The sequence below is a fragment of the Polyodon spathula genome, chromosome 14, assembly GCF_017654505.1.
Source record: "Polyodon spathula isolate WHYD16114869_AA chromosome 14, ASM1765450v1, whole genome shotgun sequence".
Classification (NCBI taxonomy): domain Eukaryota; kingdom Metazoa; phylum Chordata; class Actinopteri; order Acipenseriformes; family Polyodontidae; genus Polyodon; species Polyodon spathula.
In genome coordinates, this window is record NC_054547.1 from 32,443,746 (window position 1) to 32,469,811 (window position 26,066).

General features: G+C 35.8%; 1 protein-coding gene across 4 annotated transcripts in view; it reads left to right on the forward strand.

Annotated features, from left to right (window-relative positions):
* The window catches only part of LOC121326450 (divergent protein kinase domain 2A-like), a 35,869-nt gene extending 11,924 nt beyond the window's left edge, over positions 1-23,945 (forward strand). Inside the window, exons 1-5 of one of the 4 annotated variants that reach the window (XM_041269722.1) lie at positions 4,215-4,629; positions 5,861-6,010; positions 9,775-10,628; positions 17,775-18,078; positions 22,206-23,945. In XM_041269722.1, the coding sequence (XP_041125656.1) occupies positions 9,960-10,628; positions 17,775-18,078; positions 22,206-22,531 (1,299 nt within the window). In that variant the 5' untranslated portion in view covers positions 4,215-4,629; positions 5,861-6,010; positions 9,775-9,959 and the 3' untranslated portion in view covers positions 22,532-23,945. Of the gene's footprint in view, positions 1-4,214; positions 4,630-5,860; positions 6,011-6,300; positions 9,314-9,774; positions 10,629-17,774; positions 18,079-22,205 lie in introns of those variants that run through there. The other 3 variants (XM_041269721.1, XM_041269720.1, XM_041269723.1) reach the window with 3 other exon arrangements.
* The last annotated feature ends 2,121 nt before the right edge of the window (positions 23,946-26,066 follow it).

Sequence of the window (26,066 nt, forward strand, 5' to 3'; positions counted from 1 at the left end):
CTTGCTGATGTTTCACGAGCAACGGTGTCTAAGGTGATGTCAGCATAGAACTCCGGGGGAAAGACGTCATCAGCAAAGGGCAACAGTGGGTGGAAGAGCATATTCCAGGATCGTGATATCCGTGCATTAATTCGAAGTGCAAGGTAAAAACGGGCGAGCAACTGCAGAACTGCAGACTGATCAAAAACGGTCCACCCACAACTCCACAGAGTGGGATACCATAGTCGGGTTGCAGTGCACAAAGTGCTCATCACACCTGGCAATGCATGTTTGCGAGTCCAGTGGTGCAAAGAGCACAGGCAATGGACTACTGAGCAGTGGAGAAATGTGATATGGCCAGATTAATCATCCTTCACCATGTTCTCAACAAATGGACGAGTGCACGTGTGGCGCCAACCTAAAGAACTCTACAACCCTGAGTGCTTGGTTCCAACAGTGAAGTGTTCTGGTGGTTCTGTAATGTTGTGGGCGCATTTTCCTGGCATGGTTTGGGTTCACTCGTTCCATTAGAAGGCAAAGTCAATGCTAAACGCTACTTAATGGTACTGAGTGATCATCTTCACCCCATGTTGCAGCATTTCTTTCCTGCTGGGTGGGGGGGTGGGGGGGGTGTGTCTTCTAGGAAGACCATGCCCCCATCCACAGAGCACGTGTGGTCGCCCAATGGTTTGATGAGCATGACTTCTCAGTCACCAGATCTGAACCCAATCAAGCATTTATGGGATATTCTGGAACGACGCCTGAGACAGTGTTTTCCAACTCCATCAACCAGGCGTGAGTTGATTGACTTTCTCGTGGAAGAATAGTGCTGCATCCCTCCTGCAGAATTCCAGAGGCTGTTAGACTCTATGCCACGGCGCATACAGGCTGTACTGGCCACACGTGGTGGCCCAACGCCCTATTAAGTGACTTTACATTGGTGTTTCTATTTTTTTTGTCCACTACCTGTATGTTCAGAAGCCAACCATAACATATTTATTTTGTAATTTTTTTTTTTTTTCGTTTTTACCTCTAGCAGTTGATGTTTCTTGTGCAAATAAATCACAGATACAATATAAACATACCAAGTCAAATGTTTGTTTGTCAAAACCTCAAAGTTTCCTGTGTGAGGAAGTGAGTGTTTTCATTTATATAAAAACCAGGTGAAGCAAATACCAAGGATTAATTGCAGCTAAAGAAATGGGATGAGTCTCCTGATCTAAGGATCTCCACCAGGGGTCACCACATACATGTAAATAACATTTGTTCCCTTGTTTTGTACTCTGTTCATGCTCAAACTTATAAATAAAGAATGTGATTTGACATAATCTTTTAAGTTTTTACTTAAATACTTTATTATATTTGCTAGGAATGTACAGTATGTATGTATGTATGTATGGCACATATGTTTCATATATCTAGAGGAGAGGCATAAGAATTGCTTTGGACATTGTTTAGCACAAGAGCATTGGTTTCTGTGGGTAAATAACGTCTCTTTATCTGTCAGTCTGTCTATCTGTCTATTCAACTGTCTGTACATTACACTTTACAGTTTTGCATATATCTTCAGAACCACTTATCCAATTTTAATGAAACCTGCTAAGGACATTGAAAGTGTTTTAATCTGGGGGTATACAGTATCTGAAAATGAATTAAATCTGGGATAAACTACATAATGTATAGAATATATCTTTTACAAACGCATCCTTAGCATGTGACAGCAGATATTCTTTTCAAGCTAACATAGGTTTCATGCTGTAATGTAATTGAAAAAAAAAAACAACAAGCACAACAAAATGCATTATTAATAGTGGGTTGAGAATATTCACAGGATGATTGTGTGGCTGCAACATCTGTCAGATTTCCACACTATTAGATTAGCAGCTGTAGACTTACATAAACAGTATGCAGTGTTTGAGATTTTTTCCAAAAATAAACAAAATAGCTGCTTTTGTATTTGTCATGGGTTTTCTACAAAACTCTAAATAAAGTTACATTCTTCAATGTGACTATTTTCAGCCAATTAAGTGAAGAAATAGTCATGTTCATTTTGTAATATACTGCCATGAGTGAAAACTTGCCTGTAAAGTTATTTGTATATTTTAATCACTGCTATGTTGTTATATAACAGTGAAAACTGATTTTTAACAGGTTGTGTTAGCACAGGTTTTGGACTGCAGTAAATATTCAGTTAGGCACAGAATGGTGTTAAACAAGGGATCCCTTAGTATGGAGATGTAGATTTTAATTTAATAGACAGAGTTAGTTGTTTGACTATTCCATTCTAGCAAATATACCAACTCCATTTCTTGCCAAAGGAAATACTTTCAAATATGGATCATTGTAGTCAAGCAATTCAGTAATAATATAATTGCCAAAGGTCATTAAAAAGTCTTATGAAAGAGGTTCTGATCTACAAAACTAGAAATACAGAGTAATAATTTATCATGGCACCTTTATTATAGTCTAAATTGTTCTGTGATTTGCACCTAGTTGGAATTTACCAGTAGACCACCAGTGAAAAAAAAAAAAAAAACATAATTACTATTTTGTTTTAATGGTCATTTAAAATAAAATAAAAGCCAATTTTACCAATTAAACTCTACACACACATGTATTACAGAAAACCATTTGAACGCTTCAGTGGAATTACAGTTGAAAGTATTTTAACCCTAGAACTGTAAGGTCATTCCCCTGCCACTCTGTGTTTTGTATTGTGCATTCTTGATGTAAATGCAACTGCAGTACCTTAGTTCGTGTGCACACATCTGTTAGGGCTTATCACTAACTCCATCTATGTGTTTAATTGCATGTTTTCTTTGTAGAGTCAGTGTGTGGGCGAGATAAAAGCAACAGCTGGTTATTTTATGCATTGAAAGCAGGATGTGTTAAATCTCACACAAATAGGTAAACGTCACACAGGGTTTCAGAAATCAAAATCAAAATAATTTTAATTTTGGCCAAACTAATGCTTTTGATAGTATTAGAATTATCCAGCATTGTGTTATTCATTGTTAGTAATAGTCAAGTCCAAATTCTATAACTTTATCTAATCTATGTTGTAAAGTGTGATACCATTTATAAATGAGCAAAGTTTGAGTTAAAACTACGTACTGTGCAATCATTCAAGATTATTTCTGTTTTTAAACTGCATTCAGAATTTAGGTTAGGAAAGCAGAATATGCAAATAAGCTGCTTTTTAAAATTTGATTGCAGATTACTGAAAAAAAGAATGAGAAAGGAATCTAGTTTAAATCAATACTTATTTAACAAAAAAACGAACCCAGTAATATCAAAGAAAGACACAAACGATAGATACTTCTGATTTTCTTAGGATACATTCCTGCAAGCATGTATTTGCTTTGGGACAGCAAGGTTTTGAGGACTTCAAAATGAATCACTTTTTGTGTGGGAATCAATGGAATTTCAACAGTTTATGTAGTACATATATATTTCAGGTAATTTTGTTTCCATTTTGCCTCTCTAGATTTAGCCTCCCTTTTTAGCACTCCTACTAGGAGGTAAGAGGTTATACATGGTGTATTCTGTGATCAGAAGTGGAACTAAGTGCTTACATTACACCTTAACCCCAAATCCCTGTTTTCTACTAGCGCTACTAATGCCAATTTCCTCTCAACAATGAACAGGAAGGGTAGAGATAGCGTTTTTTTAATGTAAAAGGGTATTATAGTACGTACAGTGTTAATTATTTGAACTTTGTTACTTTGTATTAGTTGTAATGTATCATGGCAAATATGCTAATTAACAAACCCTGCCATAAAACAGTATCACTGCTCTTTATCAGATTGAAGACGACGCATGAGACAATAACTTTTTTAAGAGTATTCGTCCAGCATTTTGGATTGCATTGGCTATATTATATATATATATATATATATATAAAACCCCAAAATACTGTAGTTAATGTATGATGCACACTATAGTTAATGCATGATGCACACAGACCGCATCTGCCTGAGACAGACCGAACACTGTGCTTACAAATGTGACTTCTTCATTACGCTGCCATTCTAAAGAGCGCTTTACCGTTAAGCAGCTTTCCTGTGACGTGTTTGCAAAGATCAGCCAATATTTCTGAAGGGAGGGCGGAGTTGTGTCCTTACCTTAGCTACGAGTAAAATGATCGCTTGGCAACCCTAAGCAACCACTAACGTAAAAGAGACACTACAGTCGCAATGCCTAATCCTGTACTGTTGAAAAAGTCGAGCTAGGTTCCATTGTGGTATTTGTTTGCAAGCAGTGAGAGCTAGACGAGAGAAGAGAAGGAGCAAGAAGCAGGAGAAGCATATTGCTTATATATATTTTAAACAAGACTAACTTGAATGAGCATAATAAAATAATGTAACAAATAAGGAGAAAAAACATCTTGCAAGAAGGGTCGTTGGAGGAAGAGTTAAGCTGAGCTGTTAATTGAAGGGGTTTGATATAGTTTTCTTGATGACCGATAAAATTTCATGCGGAAGTCTGCTTAGTAACATTTCCAGAAGTTGTTAAAATAAAACAAGCTTCTGCTATTTTGTTAGCGGCGTTTTGAGCATTAAAAGCTCGTGTTCTAGAGGGGTGACCTGAAGACGACTGTAACTAGTCCCTGATTGAAGGCAGTGGAATAACAGTGAAGAGAAGTTGCAGGTTTGTACAACTGAACCAGTTTTGGCTTGTCGCTCCAAGCTTGCGTAACAAGTTAGTTGTGTATGGCGTGCCAGCAACATACATACAGCTTTAGTGCTTTTAAAATCCTTCGATGTTATTGACAAATAAATATTGCCAGTTGTTTTTTATTGTTTTTTTTCCCCTCTGGCATACATTTTAAGACTACCGAATTAAGTGAAACGAGATCCCACCGTATAACCTGTCTGAGTTAGCAAGCTCCCCCCCCCTCCCCCAGTTGTTCTTGGAATAAGTAATAATGCAATTATTTTTTATTTTATGTATTTATTTATTTACTCATTTATATATCTAAGTTTTTTTTAACATTTTTAAATTTCAAAATGTCCAGTTTTTAATTTCAATATCAGTTTGCATTGTAAAAAAAAAAAAAAAACTATAAAGATGTAAATGACAACCAAGTAAAAAATGTCTTGCTTGTTTATTTATATATACAGCTTAGGTTTTTGCAGACCGGGAAAGATTTTCATTGTAAGAGGGCGCTTTAATGTGAAATGTGCTGTTCACCTGGAAAATTGAACAGAACGATAGACCGGGCGGAACGGTGAACTGTGCTTGAACTCAGTCTGTCAGTTACCTTTGTTGTCTTAGTTGCTTCACGTACGTCAGTTTCACAGAAGTGCCCCATTTTTTGCTTTACAAGTTTAGTTTATTACTAGCACATTGATTGTTGTATTCATTTTAACTGTTCCAAGCCCCGTAGTTTGGATTAGGACCCCTGTTGTAATTACTGTACTTGCTCACAATGGCTTGCTTTGTGTGTTATGCGAAGACAAAATGTTGCCTAAAATTTACGAGCAATCGGGCTGAGTTTTGTGTGCAAACATTAATATATTAGCGCTGTACAGTACTTTTATATTTGATTAACAAAATGTCCTCAGTCACCTGTTGTAGTCAGGCAGGACATTTGGAAGAATTTTACTTTGAAATGCAAACCATAGTACACATGACTTGCTTGAGTGGTAAAGTTAAGCTTATTTTAATAAAAAAAAAAAAAAAAAAAAAAAAAAAATAAAAATAAAATATATATATATATATATATATATATATATATATATATAATAAATAAAAAAATAAAAACAAAATCCCCCTCAGTCCCTGGGTCTACAAATCGACATAACGTATTAAAAATTTATAAATTCAAAAGTAGTTTTTATATAATAAATAAATAAAATATTTTTTATTTTGTTTTTAGAGGCCTGCAGTGTGTAGCATTCAATGCATACTTGAAGACAGACCAGCATGGGCAGCTGTACACTTGGTGCCAGACACCCCTCCTCAAAGGGTCATTCAGTTCTCCTGCACATGCTCTGAAGCCTTTTTTGGCTAATGTTTACCAAATTAGGTGGATAACTATTTTTTTGGAGCACTGCTGCTGTTAACAGTGCAATGTAATATGTACTGTGTGTGGTGGTAAAACTATATTCAGATTTACAAGAGAATAGCTAGGTACAACAAATACAGGACTGCTAATGTGTTCTAGTACTGTACAAGTGATTTGCTGCACAAAATTGGAATGTGTGTGTGTGTGTGTTTATTTAAGCAAAATTGGAATGTGTGTGTGTGTGTGTTTATTTAAGCAATGGTTCTCAACCCTGGTCCTGGGATCAACCCACTGCCCTACTTGTTTTTGTTCCAACCAAGCTCTCAATTACTTAACTAAAACCTTAATTGGGCTAATAATTTGCTTAATTTGACTTAAAATTGATTAGCTTTCAAAATGTGGGTTAATTCAAGTTCCTTATATAATTTTATATTTTACTTGAAATCACAACTCTTTAAAATAACTAAAAAAGCTGTGATTAGTTCCACTGAGTGTTCAGTTAAGTAACTGAGAGCTCGGTTGGAACAAAAACCACCAGGACAAGTGGGTCTCCAGGACCAGGGTTAAGAAGCACTGCATTTAAGAACAATTTGAAATTGAGGGGTAGAGGGTATTGTCTAAGCCCTATGCACCGTATTGTTTCCAAATGACACCCATATGTCTTTCTGTTCTAGAACCCCACTAAACATTTTACTGTCTCATTGTTTTAAGTAATACAATTGGCCTATTGTCAGCATTTTGAAAAGCTCTTTTGACTTCATTACGAAAGAAAGGTTAATGGCTTGACATTAAAAACTAAGTTTATTTCAAGCCATTGTGATCTGGTAAAGTTAACATGAACTTCAAGTTGGGAGACGCTTCTCTGTTTTTGTAATGCATATAGTACATTTTTTAACCTGTTGGTCAAAGAACAGTGTTCAGTTAAAAACACTTTGCTTCTGGGGAAACAGGATTGCGATGTACATCCTGCTTCCATGAGTGCTTGTGCAGTTTATTTTTATCAATGTGTTTTGCAAGCTGATAATCTTGCACAATTAGTGTCTTTGGCAACATTTCTGTCAATTAACTGTAACACATTTAATTACTCAAATTGAGATTATTAAAATGAAATGCATGCTGTTTATTAAGAACTGTATTTTATTTTGTTAATCAGACTTCCTCCAAATGAATGTGAAATATCCTCCCTCCCCTATTATGTATATTGAGCCTATTATTCTCGGTTTTAATATTGTGAACCCCTCCTTCAGGGTAAGTTTCAAGCCAATCTCTGATTTTAAAAGTAACTCACTAATGTATTTAAGTGATAACCTTGATTGAATTAATTGTTATCTACAGGTATAGTACAGGTGCTGATGGGGAGGCGTTATTCATTTCTTATTTTTCATGCTGCAGATTTCAAGGTAACAGTGTGTCAGTCATTCAGTGTTCAGACAAATATAAGGAACATTTGTATTTATGATTGTGATGGGCCAAGTAGTTGCATTGTTTTAGAGGGCTGTTTTCAAAGTAATGTAGGTTTTTAACTAACTGGACTTCAAGTCTACAGTGCAGGCTTTTTGAAAAACTCAAATTGAAAGACAGACATGTAATCTTGCCTGGCAGGCTCACTGCAGCAAGGAACAATGGAAACATGACTACAGTGTAATAGATTTATTTTTCAGGAGTATATGTATTAGGAAGGAAATCAGCTTTGCATATCTACAGTATATTGTATTTGGTTCATATTGGAGTATGGGGAGCCAAGGTTTTTATGATTATATTTATTTTTTACAAGACACATTTGTTCAGTAAATGTCTGCCCTATAGAAAATATATTGAAGGCTTAGATAATTCGTCTTGTTTTATTTGTTGCAGAACAAACCTCGTAAATTTCTACAGAGATGATTGAAAAGAGAATCTCTTATTGTAAGTTCATAGGAGCCAGATGGGTAACTCCTTCCAGCTGTGCTTGCAGTCAGAAGTTGTATGTAATTTGAGAGTGATATACTATGACACATGCGCTGTAAAGCTGCTTTAGTGAATTGATTTCTGCCAATGTTCATGGGCAGGGCTCATGCATGTGGTTAGGTTATTAAGTATGTTTATAAACTGGTTTTCAATGGGCAGGTTTGCTGTGACACTTTCTTGAAAGTGAACTTAATAATAAACATTAAAATACAGCAGGAACTTTGATTTTAATCCTGGTTTGGATCCTGACACATGGCTGATAACCTAAGCTGCATGGTGTGATGGATGATGGACATGGTTATAGGGCGGTTATTAAAAACATAAATGGATTTCTGGTCTGTTTGCAGTGTGTCTAGAACCATTGGAACACAAACTAAAGGACACCCCCTTTATTGATTTTGTAAAGTTAAGTACAAGGTTTCCGTGCATGCTTTGGGGTTTGTTACAACTATCGCCTATTGTGCATGTACGGCACCTTTCTCTACCATTTTGAAGGAGTTTACACTTTTTAAAATTTTAGACTTGTATTGAAGTACTAGTATTAGTACTTTGCTGTGCAATGCTTGTTCTCTGAGGCCTGGGCAACGAAGATGTTCTTCCCAGGTTTGCATCCTCCGCAGTCGGTTTGGTAAGCATGGCAAATAATCTAAAGCGCAAACAATAGGGAATCATTCAAAACACATGTAATAGGATATTTGAACAATGCAGATCAGCTAAAGGATCCCTTTAACCCTTTGTATTCAGAATTTACATTGCAAATGTGTATGTTGCTTATTTTGCAAGAAATGTTGCAGCGTCTCCAGTATTATCGATTTCTCATTTATTGGCCTCTACTAAAAAAGCAAACATACCCTTTTTGAGAACTTTTAAAACAATTTTTTAATTTTTTTTTTTATGCAAAGCGAGATTAAAACATTTTTTAAGAGTTTGTACATTTAACTGCTTGCAAAAAAATAAAAATAAATAAAAAATGCTCTGGGCTTTGCTGTTTGGAGAAACCTTCAATGTTAAGACTTGGCATGTGATAATTGCTGTATAGAGGTTGGAATGCTAGATTCAAGTCATTAATTCATGTTTGGTCATGCTTCTTGTTGCCTGCAACCAACCTCATTTCTGCTCTTGTGAAAATTGAATTAGGTTGTAAATGAGATAGCTACTCTAGTGCACATACTGTAGACCTGCAGTCACCCAAGAATCGGTAAAGAGGGGGGATGACGATGTAGTTGTATTCACTGAAGATCATGCAAGTCTCGGTGTCTTGTAAGTGGCTATGCAAAGTCATGTATGGTTTATTGAAATATGACAGCAAAATGTGAAATTCATCTCTGCAGCTGTGGCACTGGCAGGGGCTGCTGCATTCGCTAGAAGCTGGGCGACGTAAGTCTTAAATTATACCCCCAACAGCAAATAATTTCTTTTTTAATTTCCATGTAAATAGGCCATAGAGTTAATGTAGTTTTCAAACCTATTTTTTTTTTTTTTTCCTCCTTTGTACAGTGGGATTGATTTATTTAAAAAGCATTTTAACGCTAATGAATGATTAATTGTTGTTAGAATTTGCACGATAGTTGATGTAAACGTCGGGGTTCGATTTACAACACTACAATCTATAACCTGTTCCTGTTTTCTTAATCATGACAGGTATATTTAAAGTGTTATGCCTACAGAGCATCCAACAAAGCACTGTTTTTCTTAAAACGTATTGCAAATATAAATTCAGTATTAAATCAACAGTGATAACTGGGGACCGGTTTAATTTGGGATATATTCTGTGACTTCTTGCAAAGCAACAGTTTCACAAATGAAGATAATCCTTTTTTTTTTTTTTCTTTTTCTAGGCTGCTGCTATATTTTCCCAAGGCTGTTTTGCTGATGGCTTGAGAGCATGGGGCACACAAGTAACATCTGGAATCCTGAATGTCTTTTTGTCTGATCAGAACTAGAATATGAACAAGAAGAAAGTGCAGCTATATTGGGTCATGATGATGGAGCACTGAGGCACCGGCAGAACATCAGTCATAACATGTTCTGTGAAACCATGCTGCGCTTCCTTTCTCTCAAGTTTGGACGCCTGTACCGATGTCTGAAGTTCTTGTTTGTTGTAAGCTTGTTTGTCATCTTGTTGATGAATACCCACAACTTGTTTGCCTCCTTCCAGAAAAATGAACTCATGGACCGTCGCTTTATAAACCTTAACAAGTGCCCGGCTTGCTTTGGCAATAGCTGGTGCCGCAAGTTTATGAATGGGCAGATATCATTTGAGTCATGGGGTCGTTTGAGATTCTTTGACTTCTTCAATGTAAAAAATGTGTATTTTGCACAGTACGGGGAACCAAGGGAAGGTACCAGACGGATTGTTCTCAAGCGATTGGGTTCAAATCAGGAGCTGACGGATATTGACCAGAAGATATGCAAGCGCGCTACAGGGCGACCACGATGTGACCTCATACAGGCAATGTACAAGACAGAGTTCTCCCGGTTAAATGGGGACGTAAGGTTGCTGACTCCTGAGGTTGTAGAAGGGTGGTCCGACCTAGTGCACTGCCCTTCTCAAAGACTCCTGGACAGGATAGTAAGGAGATACGCAGAAACGAAAGATTCCGGGAGCTTTCTTCTCAAGAACTTGAAGGACACTGAACGTATGCAGCTGTTAATGACGCTAGCTTTCAACCCAGAACCCCTTGTTCTTCAGGTAAGTTGTCTTTCTTTGTGTGTGGCAGCTGTATTACCCTTACCGTTTATTTTTCGAAGAGCATTACAAGTTTCTGTGTAAGTGGAATTGAAGCTTAGAGAGTCATATAGCTAATGACTAAGGCTGAGGTGATGCATTGATTTGTTAACTGATGGGATTGCATCTGTGCAGGAGTCTTCAAAGTAACAGAGCAGGTTAAGAGCGTTGTGCTAGAATTATAAATACTGTATCGACCGCTACAAATACAATGTATTCCGATGTTTGACAATTATTTTCTAAAGTAATTTGGCAAGAAGGTAAATTAAAGAAAGTAATACTTGGGATACTTCGGTAACAAAACTAATTTGTGTGACTATTTAATGAGGTGGCACCCTACAAAACTTCTTAATTACCCTGGAATAAAAATGAAGAAAAGCAACTAAGATTGTTCCAAAAGTTGTGTCTTTGGTCAGAAGTAAGCATCGCGGCAATGTCCGTCCCTAGTGAGCAGGTTTATAGCAATGCTGGGCAGATTGTAAGCAAGTGCCAGTCATTGCTTAAATTAAAAACAAAATGTGGACACTACCATGTTCCTTAAAATAATTAAAAAATAAGCCATGGGCAACACTCTTGTTACTAAACTGCTGTGGACAGTGATAACTTTTTTTAAAAATTAGTTATTTACTTTCTCTTGATTTTGGTTGTTACTAATATTACATGTAGTAATAACTTCTGATTTTAAGATCTATTTAATATGTCTTTTGATATTACTATATATATATATATATATATATATATATATATATAATATATATACGCACGCACACACACACACACACATGTAATCAATTTAATATGCATTATAGTTTTGAAAGCTTTACTAGCAATGGTACACAGTAATCCACAGCACCACATGTATTACTGCATTGTTTAAATACTTTTTTACACTTTCATAGTGATTTAAAATCGATGGATCTGCTTTTTTTTGGAGAATGATAGTGAAAAATTAGGCATCCTTACTAATGGCGTAGAGAATGATAGCAAATACCAATATTAATGAGAGTTAGTTGCCTTTACAATTTTAAATAAAACGTGGGGAAAGCTGGGGGGGAAAAAAAATAGGGTGGTTAAGTAAAAATGTTTTGTTTTAGCTTTTATTTCTGAATAAGCAGTGTGAGCATGGCAAGTGGCAAGGGCTAGTTTACAGTGCATTTCATTACACTGTCCTCTTGCTTGAGGGTGCATCTTCATTAATAAACTTTCTACCTGCCTTGTTTTATGCTATAGGTAGGTAGCTCTAAGGAGTGAAAGCACTGGGTCTAAAACATAGCAGCATCATTGATGCGGCACTTAATGACTGTCAGATTATTTTCTATACTGAATTCTTTCATAAAACGTCTCCTATTAAAAAATAACACATTGCGATAATTTTAATCTTTGTGCAATGCGTGAAATATCTTAACAGATGTGTCAATGAATTAAGTGAAACAAATCTGAGTTTTACCTTTTAAAACTCCTGCATAAGTTGAGATTTTTTTGTGCATTTTCAAACTAACATATTAAACTGCATGAATTTCACTTTGCACGTCAGGCTTAATGTCCAGTTTTCTGTTAACCCATGATTTATTAATATTATTATGGTACTTTTGTGTTTAGATGCTAAACTGCTTTTGTTTTAAATAGTGCATCCTTGTTTATCTTATACAAACATCTTTTGCAACGATGAAGTAGCATTAATCTCTCAAATTTATGTTTTTTGACAATAAAACACTTTTCATTAACCGGGCCAAAGTGAACTAGTGTTCATATACAGTAAAGCATTGCAAATCTGAACATCAATAAGTTCATGACCCCCGTGGTTTCTCAGCACAGTACTGGATGCTGCAGAACACTGTCTGCCGGGCTGAATTTTAAAGCATTCTGCAAAATGCGCCCATTGCAGGCAGAACTAACTTTGTTGCTGATGTTTAATAAATTGTTCCTTTTTTCGAAGACTCTGCTCCCCTAGGCATTTTGGTTTGCAGTGTTTTACTGTGCTCTGTATTTAATATGTATCTTTGTAAATAACCCCACCATTTAATCTCAACCTTGTGGGATAAGATAAACATTTTCAAGAGTAATGTCTACATATAGTCATTAGTGATATGAGCCACTTTCTGAAAATGTGCTCACAGTGATTTAATTTCTTGCAAAGGGTGAAAGTGCCATTTGTAATGAGATTTCTGCAAGTTTCAGTAGTTGGACGATGTACAAAAGTAGTTACATGGACGTTAAAATCGTGATATAATAATTGGATTGTTGGAACTTGCAAATAAATTACTTACCTGCTTGAAAAACCGTACTGTTAGTTTGATGGGAAAATGTTTATTTGCATGCAAATCATTTATATTATGTGAAGATTGGAACCAAGTTTTAGGTTACCAATAATCAGTATAATAATTCGAATTAATAAAAGATGCTGAACTGGAAAAATGCTGCCAGTCTCTCTGTGGAAGGTTCCCAACTTAGAATAAAGAAAAGGAGACTCTAAACTAGGAGGACTATCCTTGTCTGCTCTTGTGAAATATTATTTGGCTGCAAGGCTATATTTGTGCAATACTGGATTTTCAAAAATGTTTATGCCAGATCTACCCACATGAAAACAATCTGACTATTCACTCCTAACTGGTCCCAAAAAATGTTCTAAGCATTTCAAATAAAAAAAAAACTATTTTACATATACTAAATGTATGGTATAATGTTTAGGATTGGACAATGATTATTTAAAACTGGAGGATATTCCATCCAAAAAATAAAAGAAAACTTGATATCAACGCTGAAGGACATCTCTCAAAATGACACACTATCCTTTTGACACAGCACAGTCAGTCACAATACAATATAGCAAAGGAACACTCAGTTCTTTCAAAGAAGATGAGTCCTCAATATAGCCACAATATAGCCTGCACGCTAATAGGATACGTCCAGTCGAATAAATATGATTGCTGCATGCTAACTGTTAAGAAAAAAAAAAACAAAAAAACTGCAGGGCGCAGATAAAAACACTTATGCCCTTTTACATACAATATAGTATCCCAGAGTTGTTTTACAATAAAAAATAAGACCCCAACATGTTGAGGATCTTGTATGCTACGCGGCTTCCGGAAAATTCCATGAGCGAAAACATAGCCGCGCACAGTGGTCAGTTTTTCAGATTGATAGTAAAAATATTTAAGGTACTGGGGGGGTTAAGTAATAAGGTTTTTTTTAGTACTGAACAGTTCAGAGAAGCAAAACTCAAAATGGCACCTGACAGAATACTGCCACAAAATTGCTGCAATGACACTTAGCATGCTGGCAGAACTATAAGACGTGTGTGTGTGTGTGTGTGTGTGTGTGTGTGTGTGTGTGTGTGTGTGTGTGTGTGTGTGTGTGTGTTTTTGGTGCGAGCACACTATTCCTTAGATTGTAAAGAGCAGGAAGTCCAGTTATGCTGGGATGAATACTAAAGTAAGAGAGGTGCTTCTAAGGTTAAAACCGTGCAGAAATACAAATGTGTCTAAAAGGTAAATTTGAAATTGTTTATAGTACAGTAGATGTTTTGTTAGGAATTGGAACAGCTTGAAACCCAAGTATGCTATAATATGCATGACCTGATAATCAACTTGTTTTTGTAGTTTTAATTTATGAATAGCAGCCTCTTAGGATGAGCACATTAATTCAGTCAGTGTTGTATTATTTATGACCTTTTTAATGACATTTTGTTTACTGAGTTGGAAGACTTCCAAAGGTGAGACCTTGTGTATAAATGTGCAATGGTGTAGTTTTTTTTTTTTGAGTACTGTATGAGTGCAAATAAGCTTGTTTGATAAAAATGTAGTTACTCATTTGCTGCCATATTCACCCTGGATTATAATTTGCCCCCGTGCAGAAAGATGACTGCAAATGCAAGACATTTTTGGCTTTGCTGGATTTTTTTTCTCTTTTTGTCTCAATTCTAAAGTTATCCAGCATGCAAGACCGTTTAACCCTCCTGTACAAATGTGCATGCATCTTTGTACCAATTTTGCATGCATTCAAAGGGACAGCGACCAGTAATATTTACTATAGGCAGCTGCATGTTCTTCATATTTTTAAAGCTGGTGTCTTTGTGCTAAATGCATGAGAATGCTGACTCTGTGTGCAAACAATTTACGCACAGAAGTTATGGATTATAGGTGGTATAGCACATGGCAAAAAATATATAGTTGAGTGGTTTTACAAAGTAAGTGGGGAATCGTGTTTGGAGCCTCTCGCTTGAGTGCATAATGTTTTTTGACTAGATGCAACTGGGGTGTGAACATTAATCCATTCTTCATACACACCATCTGTGTTTGGGTAGGTAAATGTCCAAGCCTGTTCCTGCATAAATGTAGTGTTATTTGCATCATTTCAGATGAGTGGTTCTTAAACTTTTGTTGTTCCCGGACCATCTGAAATTTATTGTATGTATTTATTTATTTATTTATTTATTTATTTTTAATCTCTGTGGACCACACTATAAACAGTATAGCGGACAGAAAAATAAGCACATAAAAAAACAAACAAAAAAAAAACCTATAATACTAAGAATAATTGTAGACTTAAATTTATTTGTGTTGATGCGATGGGTGGGCCTGTTTCTGTGAGCAAAGTTAAATTTAAGAATGGTTCTAGTTTGTTTCATAACACAAATTTACAAGAGAGGGCGTAGAAAAATTGATTTTTATTTTGAAATTGATAATTTCTGCAGAAGTTGATTTGTGTGAATTAATAATCTGAAGGACCACAGATTGAGAACCACTGTTTTAGACAATATACAGTACGTGCATATACAGTATGATATCAATACATCTAAAACAATCTAAATTTAAAATCCTACATTCTATTGGAAGGGTTTGTTGATGGTTAGATTCAGAAACCAGGTGGTTGGTGCTCTGTTATTGGGACACAGTTCAAGAGAAAAAAAAAAATTTAAAATTTAAAAAAAAAAAAAAAAAAAAAAAAAAAAAAGCCTACTGTTGGGTCTAGTCAATGTTACTAATGTACATCATTAAAGACTTCTGATCTAGATAAATTATAGAAAAACTATAATGATATATATATTATATATATATATATATATATATATATATATATATATATATATATATATATATATATATATATATATATATATATCTACTAATATAATTTCATTCTTGTGGTTAAAACACATTCTAGTCGGTGTATGGCAATGGATATGGGTAGAGACTAAAGGCCAGGTTCGAGAAATAAGGCAAAAAGACGGTTCGTATACATAGAATGTGTAAAACAGAGACGGATGCGATCATATGTTTTGGTGAATTTTTCCCATACCCATTTCACTTCATGTTTACAAACCATTCGATCTGGTGTGACATTTATCTTGCATGTTTTGTTTTTGTTCACCAAAAATTCACTTTTCTAGTTGCCTTTTATTTACTGTAATATTAACTCTCTGGTCGTCGGTAGTGTCCTGGAATGACTGTCGTGCACAGCACAAATGTGTAAATACATGCTGAGTTTGTTCTTGGTAACTGGCGCCGCATTTAACCTGTCACAATATGGGAAGAGCATATGGCAGAGACATTGTGGAAACAAGGTCACAACTGCACAGTTTGTTTTCTCATTAATGTTTAATGTATCGGCAGCTAGAGAGGAACAGTAAAGGTGCTTACTAAGCATTTACTTTACTGAATTCAAGAAATGCATGAGGAGCTTGTAGGCTACAGATTTGACTTTTGACAAGTGAGGAATGAGCCCTTACCTGCAGTAAGACGGAGCCTTCTAACTGTTATCATACACGATTGAGGATAACCAGTGTTTATATTCCTGTGATCACAGCATCACAGCTGGCCTTTAAGTAGCAGAAGAAAGTTATGCGGGTAGTTGTTAACAAATCTGTTGCTGTAATTCATTATTAAGCATCCTGTGAAGAGAGCTTCTGTTTTTTTTTTTTTTTTTTTTTTTTTTTTTTTGTAAACCAACCGACGTGACTTCAGTTGATAATATCTCAACAATTTCACTCCAACTTTGCATTTTGAATGTTCCATATACTCCCTCGAGGAAAATCAAACGGTACCCTTCATTACATGTAACTTTAGATGGCTGCCTTATTGGAGTCATGTGAGCTGAATGATCTTGAAGATGAAAAGGTCACTTCATTAAAAAATTAGATTGAAACCCATCCACTGAATGAATTGCTTGCTAGCGTTTGAGAAATGTTGCTTGAAATGTGACGTGCAGTACTTGTTTTTGGAAACTGCTAAACGTTCTAGCAGCACTGTAATTAAGGATTTGAAACTAGATGGGATTTCCTCTTTTAGTAGATGTTTAATGTACTGAATCATTTGAGGAGAAAAGTTCGGTCATGCATGTTGAGTATTTTGAAATCAATGCATGTACAATACTGCTACAGTGCTCTGTTTTCCTAACAGTCTGACACACACTTTGTAAGCACAGCATTTTGTTTTGGTTTTTACTATGGGTGGTTAGTCTTGTCTACTGTCCCTAGTGACTGCTCATCTCCCAAGGAATGCACCCGATCAACTCTACGTTAATGCTAATCGTTTGAGTTCAAACGGGTTGTAGAGGTTTGTAGTCTATCATGTTTAAGTTCTCTAAGAATACCAGAGAGGAATTTTGATATGACTTGCTTACCTGTAAGAGAACTCATGTCGGCAGTCTTGCAGTATTTTCATCCCATACACAAATCTGCAAACTATTAAATAGTAATCAAAGAAAGAAGTTCATTAACAAATGTTAAATAACTGGTATAAATCATGGAATTTAAGACGCTGTATTTGTTTGAAATTGACTGCATGATGTCACAATTGTAAATGTTAGAACTGTATGCTGGAATAAACGTTAGATTGTGATTTGTTGAGCCTTGAGGTAGAAAAGAGTTCTGTGACTTTTAAAAGGGAGGATTATTATATACCTTAACACATCTCTACCACTGTATATTCCTAACACCTGTACATCTCTACCACTGTATATATCCTTAATAATATATATATATATATATATATATATATTATATATATATATATATATATATATATATATATAATTATTGGCATTTGCCTTACTACTAGGAACTGGATTAAATTACTGAAGTAATCCTGTGTATTTCTGTTTCATCTACAGAGTTTCCCTTCAGATGAAGGCTGGCCTTTTGCAAAATACCTAGGAGCCTGTGGGAGAATGGTGGCAGTAAATTATGTTGGAGAAGATCTCTGGAGCTTCTATAATGCCCCCTGGGAAAAACGGGTAGACCTGGCCTTGCAATTAATGGAAATTGCAGAGCAGCTTACCAACAACGATTTTGAGTTTGCACTCTATCTCCTCGACGTCAGCTTTGACAACTTTGCCGTTGGACCTCGGGATGGGAAGGTCATTGTTGTGGATGCTGAGAATGTTTTGGTGGCTGACAAGCGATTAATAAAGCAAAGTAAGTACTTGTTCACACACTGAGTGTGTGGAGGGCGAGGGAGGGGGTTGTGGAATTAGTACTCGACAATAAATGATAATATCCAGGAAAGTTGCCCAACTGAACGCGATGAGCACGCAGTTTTTTGTTTAGTCTTTAGTTATGAAGACATGAATCTTCTCTCAAATCATTTTAGTTGACATTAAGGTAAATAAATAAGCTATTTCTACTTTAATAGACTACAGGCACAATACAGTACCAGCCTGTTGGGAGTTGAATTGGCATACAATGGTTTATCAGTTTGTCAAGCAATAGACATCAGTAAATTCCACACTACAAATTAGCACTCTGTATACATGCTGCGAAATGCATAATCAATATTTGAGTGCAGGCAGCAGATATATGGTATTTTGATAAAGATGATCTTGTGCCTAGAAGCTGTCATTCAGGTTCCATGTTTGCAGTGCTATACCCTATAGTTAGGGGTCTACCTGAATCCGGAAATTGAGGGATTACCGTGAAATTAACCTCTTTTTAGTGGCCAATGCATACCAGACAAGTATGGAGAGAGAGAGAGAGAAAAAAAAGAAACCTTGTTTAAATGAACTACTGTACAACGCAAACTACGTATCTTCCTTCTGTAGTTGGTTTTTTTTTTTTTTTTTTTTTTTAATTCCTTTGCCCGTCCTGTCTGCATTGCACTTAGGCAAAAACATCCTTAGACATGTACAAAAAAAATACTCCAAAGCAGATAGTCAGTGCTGCATTGTTTTGATTTAGGTTGCTAAAATCTAGTTTTCAGCATTGGAGGTAAAATACCAGAAATGGATGACAAAGCATAAAAAGCTAATATATTTTGGCTGATCATGTCAAGATATTTCCTGTATAGGCAGATGGAGGTAATTGTTTTGCACATCTTGTAATGTCTTTGGAGAAAATACGATCAATCGCTATTTAGCTTCAGAATCACACATTAAATGAAAGGCTACTACAGAGGCTGCTGAACGGGACGTAAAGTAAACCACTTTCAGAAAACAAACTGGAAAACCAACACAGACAAAGACTACAACTGACAGGAATACAAGTTAAATCAATACTACAGGTACGATCCAGCACAGCCACCTTACTTCAAACAACCTGCTGCTTACTTTTTAAACAGTTAGAATTTTAGACCCGAATAGGCACTTTTTCTTTCTTTTGACTGACTAATAAAATAAATTGTTGGATGGGACAAATAACATGACAATGAACGTGCTGCATATATTGCCTTTATTAAAATATGTCAGATTCCCTTGGGTAACTGAGTTTTGGGACTGTTTCTAATCGATTTCCACATCTGTATAACTGCAAGGCTTTCCCTTTACACATCCAACCAATTCAGTGGATGCAGACGTGCAGTCTCAATGCATGGGCAAGTCCACACCAGACAGAATGTCAGCAGCAACTGCTGGGGGATGTTGCCTTTGTTGTTTGCTTTTAACAAATGACAGCACTCTGTTTTAGTATGGAAGCAGTACCGCTATTTTTAGGCTTTTATAGTGCTCTGAAATATTGTCTACTTAGGTTTTTATTTAATGTTTAAACAGGTCTGCGAAATCCTAATTATTCTGTAACCTACCTGTGAAATATGTAAATTTACTGCAATTTAAGTAGACCCCTACCTATATAGTTCTCTTGAATATAAATATTTTAACTGCACAGATGCAAGCTTTATCCCTCCTGAATTGTGCTTGCTATTCTATCCCTCTTCAAAACAAGCCACCACACTCTGGCTGCTAGCCATAGCAGTGGGAGGCATTGAATTACAAGTTATCTTGCAGCTCATGAAGCAAAGACACTGTTGCCTTTAATGGAGCATTACTACTTGTTTCTCAATTGGATTTGTCCTGTAACTACAGTCGATTTGTCTAACGATGACTACCTAGTATATTTTTCTTCTGTGTGTCCTTTTTGTATCTAGAGTGGATTTCTTCTTGGTAAACTCAATTCATTTTCACATTTGATCTTGAACTGTTTTGTATTATTGCCAGTGGACTGGCCAGTGCTGCTGGTTTTGTACAAAGAGAAATTGGATACTGATGATTTTCTTCAAACCAGCACATCCTCAATCACTTGGCAAAATAACTGAAAACTGTACACAACAGTGTAAAATCATTAGCATAATTTTTTATTTATTTTTTTGGCTATAGAACAAAACTTAGTTTTGACAGCAGATGGACAGTGTTGCTCACGTGTCAAGTAGCTGCTACTATAATGGGTTGCACATGTGTGGCTCTCCAAAATGTAAAACATTAAGTCAGAGCCAGAAGAAACATCAGTATTTAACATTTTAAATGTCATGCTAGACTACAGGATTTACCAAGTGTATTCACTGCTCATAAATAATTGGAATGCCTAGGTACACATTTGCATAACATACTAGAGTCCTATTAGACTGCCCAGAATACAATACAGAACAACAAACAATGGCATTTCAACAGTAGAGCTTTTTAAAATGCAGTTCTTTTTGTTTTACCAGGATAAAGCCCTTTGAAATCTGGTTCTTGTTTCTAACTGGGAACTTGAGAATAGCAGCAAATACACATCCATTGTTAATCCTGTACTCGGCTTAAGTGCAGGGAGGTTAAAAACCTAGTTAAGATTGCAGTAACAGCAAACGAGCAGAGTTCTGTAAAAATGGGCCCCTGCAGGGGCATAGTTACTGTAGTTTATGGATAGATTTTACCAGAAACCAAACTATCCTTTAGCTGCCCTGCTGTTGGCTGGGGGTGGGGAGGGGGAGGCTTTGTTTAAACAGATAAGACCTTATTGCTGTATCAACAAGGTCGATTCAGTCGTATGCATGTACTTCCTGTTGTACATAAAAAAACAGGGCTCCTGCTGTGTCCTGTACCTGGCTTGTAAATATTTGCTGTGGCTATGTAAAAGTGTCACTTGAATGGCTAAGACAAGTACATTTCCTATGTACTTTTTTATTAGAAGTGGTGTACTCTGACAGGGGCGGCTGTTTTCAATGCAAAGGTTACAGTAATTGCACAGTTCCTGAAGTGATTATTTTTTTTTTTTTTCTTTTTGAATTTTGCAGATTTTGTTTCTGGGACAGCATGTCCTTGGTGGGGATGGGTATTTTTGCTTAAAGTGCAGTCCTGCAAGGGAGGGTGGGCTGTATTGTTATTGACTTGTTCTGGCTCCGATTGCGTGCTGGTCCTTGGAGGTTTTATTGATTTACTTGTTACGGTATATCAAAAGGATTAAAATAATCGAAATGCTTCTGTTTACTGTGCTGTATGCCTGTCCATAAAACAATTTGATATTGATCACTGGAGTGGTTGTGGGGGAAACTTGGCATTGCATTGCATGGGACTGTACACCAAGGGAATTAACAAGCGAGTTCATTGTTTCAGTACTGCATGCAGAATGTAAAATACTGTAAAGAGATTACCCCTGTCTTGACTGTTCAATGTGCTGCCTTGCGCATCTGTTGCTTAGCTGGCACAGCAAACCTCCCATGAATTTAATTAAAACTGGTCAAAGAACAGCTTGATTGTTCAATAGTCATTACTTCAATAACTAAATAGGGGTCCTATTACTACATTCTGCCTAGTTTTACAGCTGAGGCCTAGTATTATTAATGTTCAGAATTACTGGGAAAAAAAAAAAGCGAGACTTGTATACATCTGAATAACATGTATTCCTGTTATGAAGGTAAATGGTCTGCGGTAACCAATTTAAAAACAGTTTGTTTAAAGGTAGTGTATACTGCACTAAGTTGGAGTTCTGCCTTTGAGAGACACTGGTTCTAAATGCAAATTCCTACTTGGCAATTTTGACAGTAATCATTGTTTTTTTTTTTTATATCCCATGTAATTGTCTGACTTCTGTATATTAAGTCAGGGAATCCAAAATCGTTTTGTCACATGCCTGGCTTGTATGCAAGCCCCAGACAATGATATTCTTCTGTTCGGACCTGATCCGCTTTAGTGTTTTTTTTTTTTTTTTTAATGTATTCAGTTATTGTGCACTTGCTGTACATGGAGTAGGACTTTAGAGAGACTTTATTCACTGTAATGTTCAGTGTTTTGGATATCGTTTTTACAGTATACCCTTAAGTTTTTATTTTTTTTAAACTTTTATTTTTATCTCCACAGATAAACCCGAGAACTGGGATGTGTGGTACGAGAGCAGGTTTGAGGACTGCGACAAAGAAGCGTGTCTGTCGTTCTCCAAAGACATTCTCTGTTCACGAGTCAATGTGGATCACAACTATTACGCCATCTGCCAAAACCTCCTCTCTAAGCATGCCACATGGCGTGGCACAACCGGGGGGTTACTGCATGACCCTCCAACAGAAATAGCCAATAGACTTGAAGCCATGCTTGATGAGTGTGCCAACCCAAAAAAGCGTTATGGTAGATATCAGGCAGCTAAAGAACTTCGAGAATACCTTGCACAACTTGGCAATAATGCGAGGTAGTTAATGGAAATGACATGCTTTTTGACTTTTCTGTTTTTATGTTTACTGGTCGGCAGAAAGTTAGATAACTGAGACACACGGACAGTAAAAGCTAATAATCCTTCTACTAAGTTGGTAACGTTGTTGTTGTTGTTGTTATTATTATTATTATTATTATTATTATTATTATTTGCATAGAATCGCAGTGGAGTTCTGTAAACAAAGGCTGTTTGATTTAAAGTTTCCACTTTGGCTTTCTTTTTTCATTTCCCTGAGGGAGGGTCGGCTGAAGATCAACTTGTCGATTTTGAATACAGTACATAGTGACATACTTATTGATGGCACACGTGTACCAGAGCAATCGGCATTGTTCCAGCATTTCTATTACAACTTGTAAAGTTGCTGTCTCTTGTGGAGGAAGCATACTAACTGGTGGTTCATTTTTATGTTTGGTGGGGGGTGGGGAATTAACATTTTGTTTCCGTAATACAAAAAGTATTGGACATTTGTTAATTTTGGAACGTTGTATAAAATATGAATGTACTGTACATTTTATTAGCTTCGTTTGCTGGATTGTTCTAGAAGTAATAGCTGCATTACTGTACCATTATACACCTACAGTATTTTAATGTAGACTACTTCTGGAACTGGTATATAAGGATGTAAGTCATTGGATACGCTGTTCTACAAGATACTGTGGGACCTGTTCTGTTCTCAGTGTTTACTGTAAGTGTTCTGCAGTATGGATATTCAAGTTGAAGACAATGCCCCTTGTATAAAGCAGAATAAAACATTTATTTTGGATGGGTAAAGACCAATCTGTTGTACAGTAGTTGCACATACTCCAAAGAATCTGGTTATATAATATACCATAGTTGTACTTGGAACAGTCATGTATTTTTCTTATTCTTGTAATAAGAATGTCACTTAATTAGAAAATCCTGGTAGACGCATATAACGGGTTTTGTAAAACGTATACAATGTTGCTTATTTACACTTCAGTCACCAATTAAAAAAAAATATATATACATATATATATATCGGTTGGAGATGAGCTGGTCATACAGTGTGTTTTCTTTGCAGCTAAATTGCATTACATTTTGATGGGCTCTGGTAAATGAACTGTACAGTTCCAACTGGATTCATTGATGTACAACAGCAAGACTGACTTTAAAGAAAGATTGGTAAAATTATTCAAACTTACATAATGACTGGTTATTTTACTATTCTGGTAATTTCAGCAGGTTGGATGAGAAAGACATAGGTAATTCAGTGCACTTTTTTTTTTGTGTGTGTGTATTTTATTGGCACACTGTAGCTGCCCTTGTGCACTGCACAATCAAGACCAAGACCTTAATGGCGTCCTGCCAGGTCTGATACCATGCAAAAAGACATGCAGTAGGAAATATGTGTTCCTTTTTTATAAGTGGACTTAAAATATAAAGATGTTACCCCCAACTTTAAGACTAGCCCAGGGGAAAGATAAACTGCTTGTAGAAAAAGCAATAAAGTACATTCCAACATTCAGTACACATGTTCCCTTTCTTTATTCCATATGTTGGTTTACATTGTCTACTCTTAACCTGCATTTGACTCCATTTATAATGCAGTTGCAGAATATTTTTCAATGTGATTTGGGGATTTGTATGTGCAAACACAACTGTCTGCTTTTGTACTGTATGTTTTTATTTTTTATTTTTTTCATTTGAGTATTATATCGGCAGTGTCTGATTTTACTGTGCCTTTCATTAAAGTTGTTTTTACAACTTTTAGTGGGTTTAAATATTTAAAATATATATATATATATATATATAACTGACAAAAGCGTGTGTGTGGGTGTGTTTTTTAATTTTTTTTTTTTTTTTTTTTTAAATAAATGTATGGAAATTACTAACTACGTAATTCCTATTCATTTGGAATCTTATTTATTTATTCTGACCATATGAAAAGGGATTGGATCTGTGTTAAACTGCCAAATTTTATTTTGCCACCAAACCAGCACACACGTCCTTCATTTACATTTCATGTTGGCGCTGTGGCTTTTTTTGCTGAACTAATTTTACATAAGTAACCACACACTAGTGTTACTATAGTAGCAGTTTCCCATATTAAAAAAAAAACAAAACAAAACAAAAGCATGAAACTTACAGAAACGGGCTTGTGTTAAGAGAGCAAGTTTACTGTGAAATCTCTTGCAATAACAGTTTGTATAGTGGATTAAAATATTTGGTTCTGGTTCTCTTATTTGTTGGTAATGCACATTTCCAGGAACATGTAACACAATAAAATAGAAAGGTCCTAATGTGCCCTTTAATACTGGTCCTGAGTTTCTACTTTCACAGCTGTCTCATAAGATGTGAACATGTACTGCCTTTTATTAATTAAAAGCCTTTGTTTTGTATATTAATCTCTATATAGAGATTTCTTGTTAAGTGTGGAAAATCTTGTAAACTTTTTTTTTTTTTTTTTTTTTAAGAGCTGCAAGAAAATATTAATCCTGTTGGCTTTTCTGTTAGAAAGCAAGTTTATGAGCCAATGACAACCATATAGGAAAGGTTATATATCTGTATTAAGAGGAGAGGTTTTGACAGAACAAATAATTTACTGATAAGCACACATAAGATTGATAAATATCTACATGAGATACAGTGCATGGGAATGATATTTAATATACACAAAGTGTGATATACTAACTGCAAAATCCTTTTGTGTATTAAGTAGACTGTTAAAAGGTGATTTATTGTATACTGTAATGGCCAAAAGGAGCCTTCCTTTAGCTACAGTATTACAGATACTGAGGGGAGGGGGGGACAACAATATATTTTAGTGGCACTAATGTTTAAACCCTCAACTAAAGTGATTAATTGGTGAGCTGCAATTGAGTAGTGCAGTTCAATTTATTGTGAGTTGAACAAATACTGGCTTGTCGAAGCACCAGTCTGAAGACAAATTGTACCAGCTAGTGGCTGTCACTTAATTTTATTCGTGCAAAGTAAGCACAAAGAACTTCCCACGGAAAATGCTAGAAGGAGAAATGCAAAGTAAGCATTATGAATAGATTGCAGGCATGTTAAATATTTTTTGTGATGGATGGAGGCACACCGAACAAAGCTGTGCCCAGATGAAAATGGACAAGCTAACCAAGCTGCAATGGTGTCATTAGTGGATAGCGAATAAACTTAAATCGCAATATCCCATTCATTGTTGTTTTAGGCACAGTGGTAAAAACCTGGCTCAGTTTAAATCAGTCTCAGGCAGTTGTCTTTGTTTAAGACACAAAACCATGGAACCAAAAAAAAAAAAAAAGCAAGGATTGACAAATAATTATTTTCTGGGTCTCTGTGCTGTGTTTGACTGATGTAAAGTCTATTTCGTGGTCTGTCAGCTACCCCCAATTTTGTATTTATTTTTCCTAATGGAATAATCTATATTTCCATGGGGAAATAAATCTGGTCACTGTTGCTTATGGTTTGTAAATAACAATGAAATACGGATCTTTGCTGGTGTTTGCAATTTATTGTTTCTCTGATGGAATTTTCAAGTAGGGAGGTAGAGT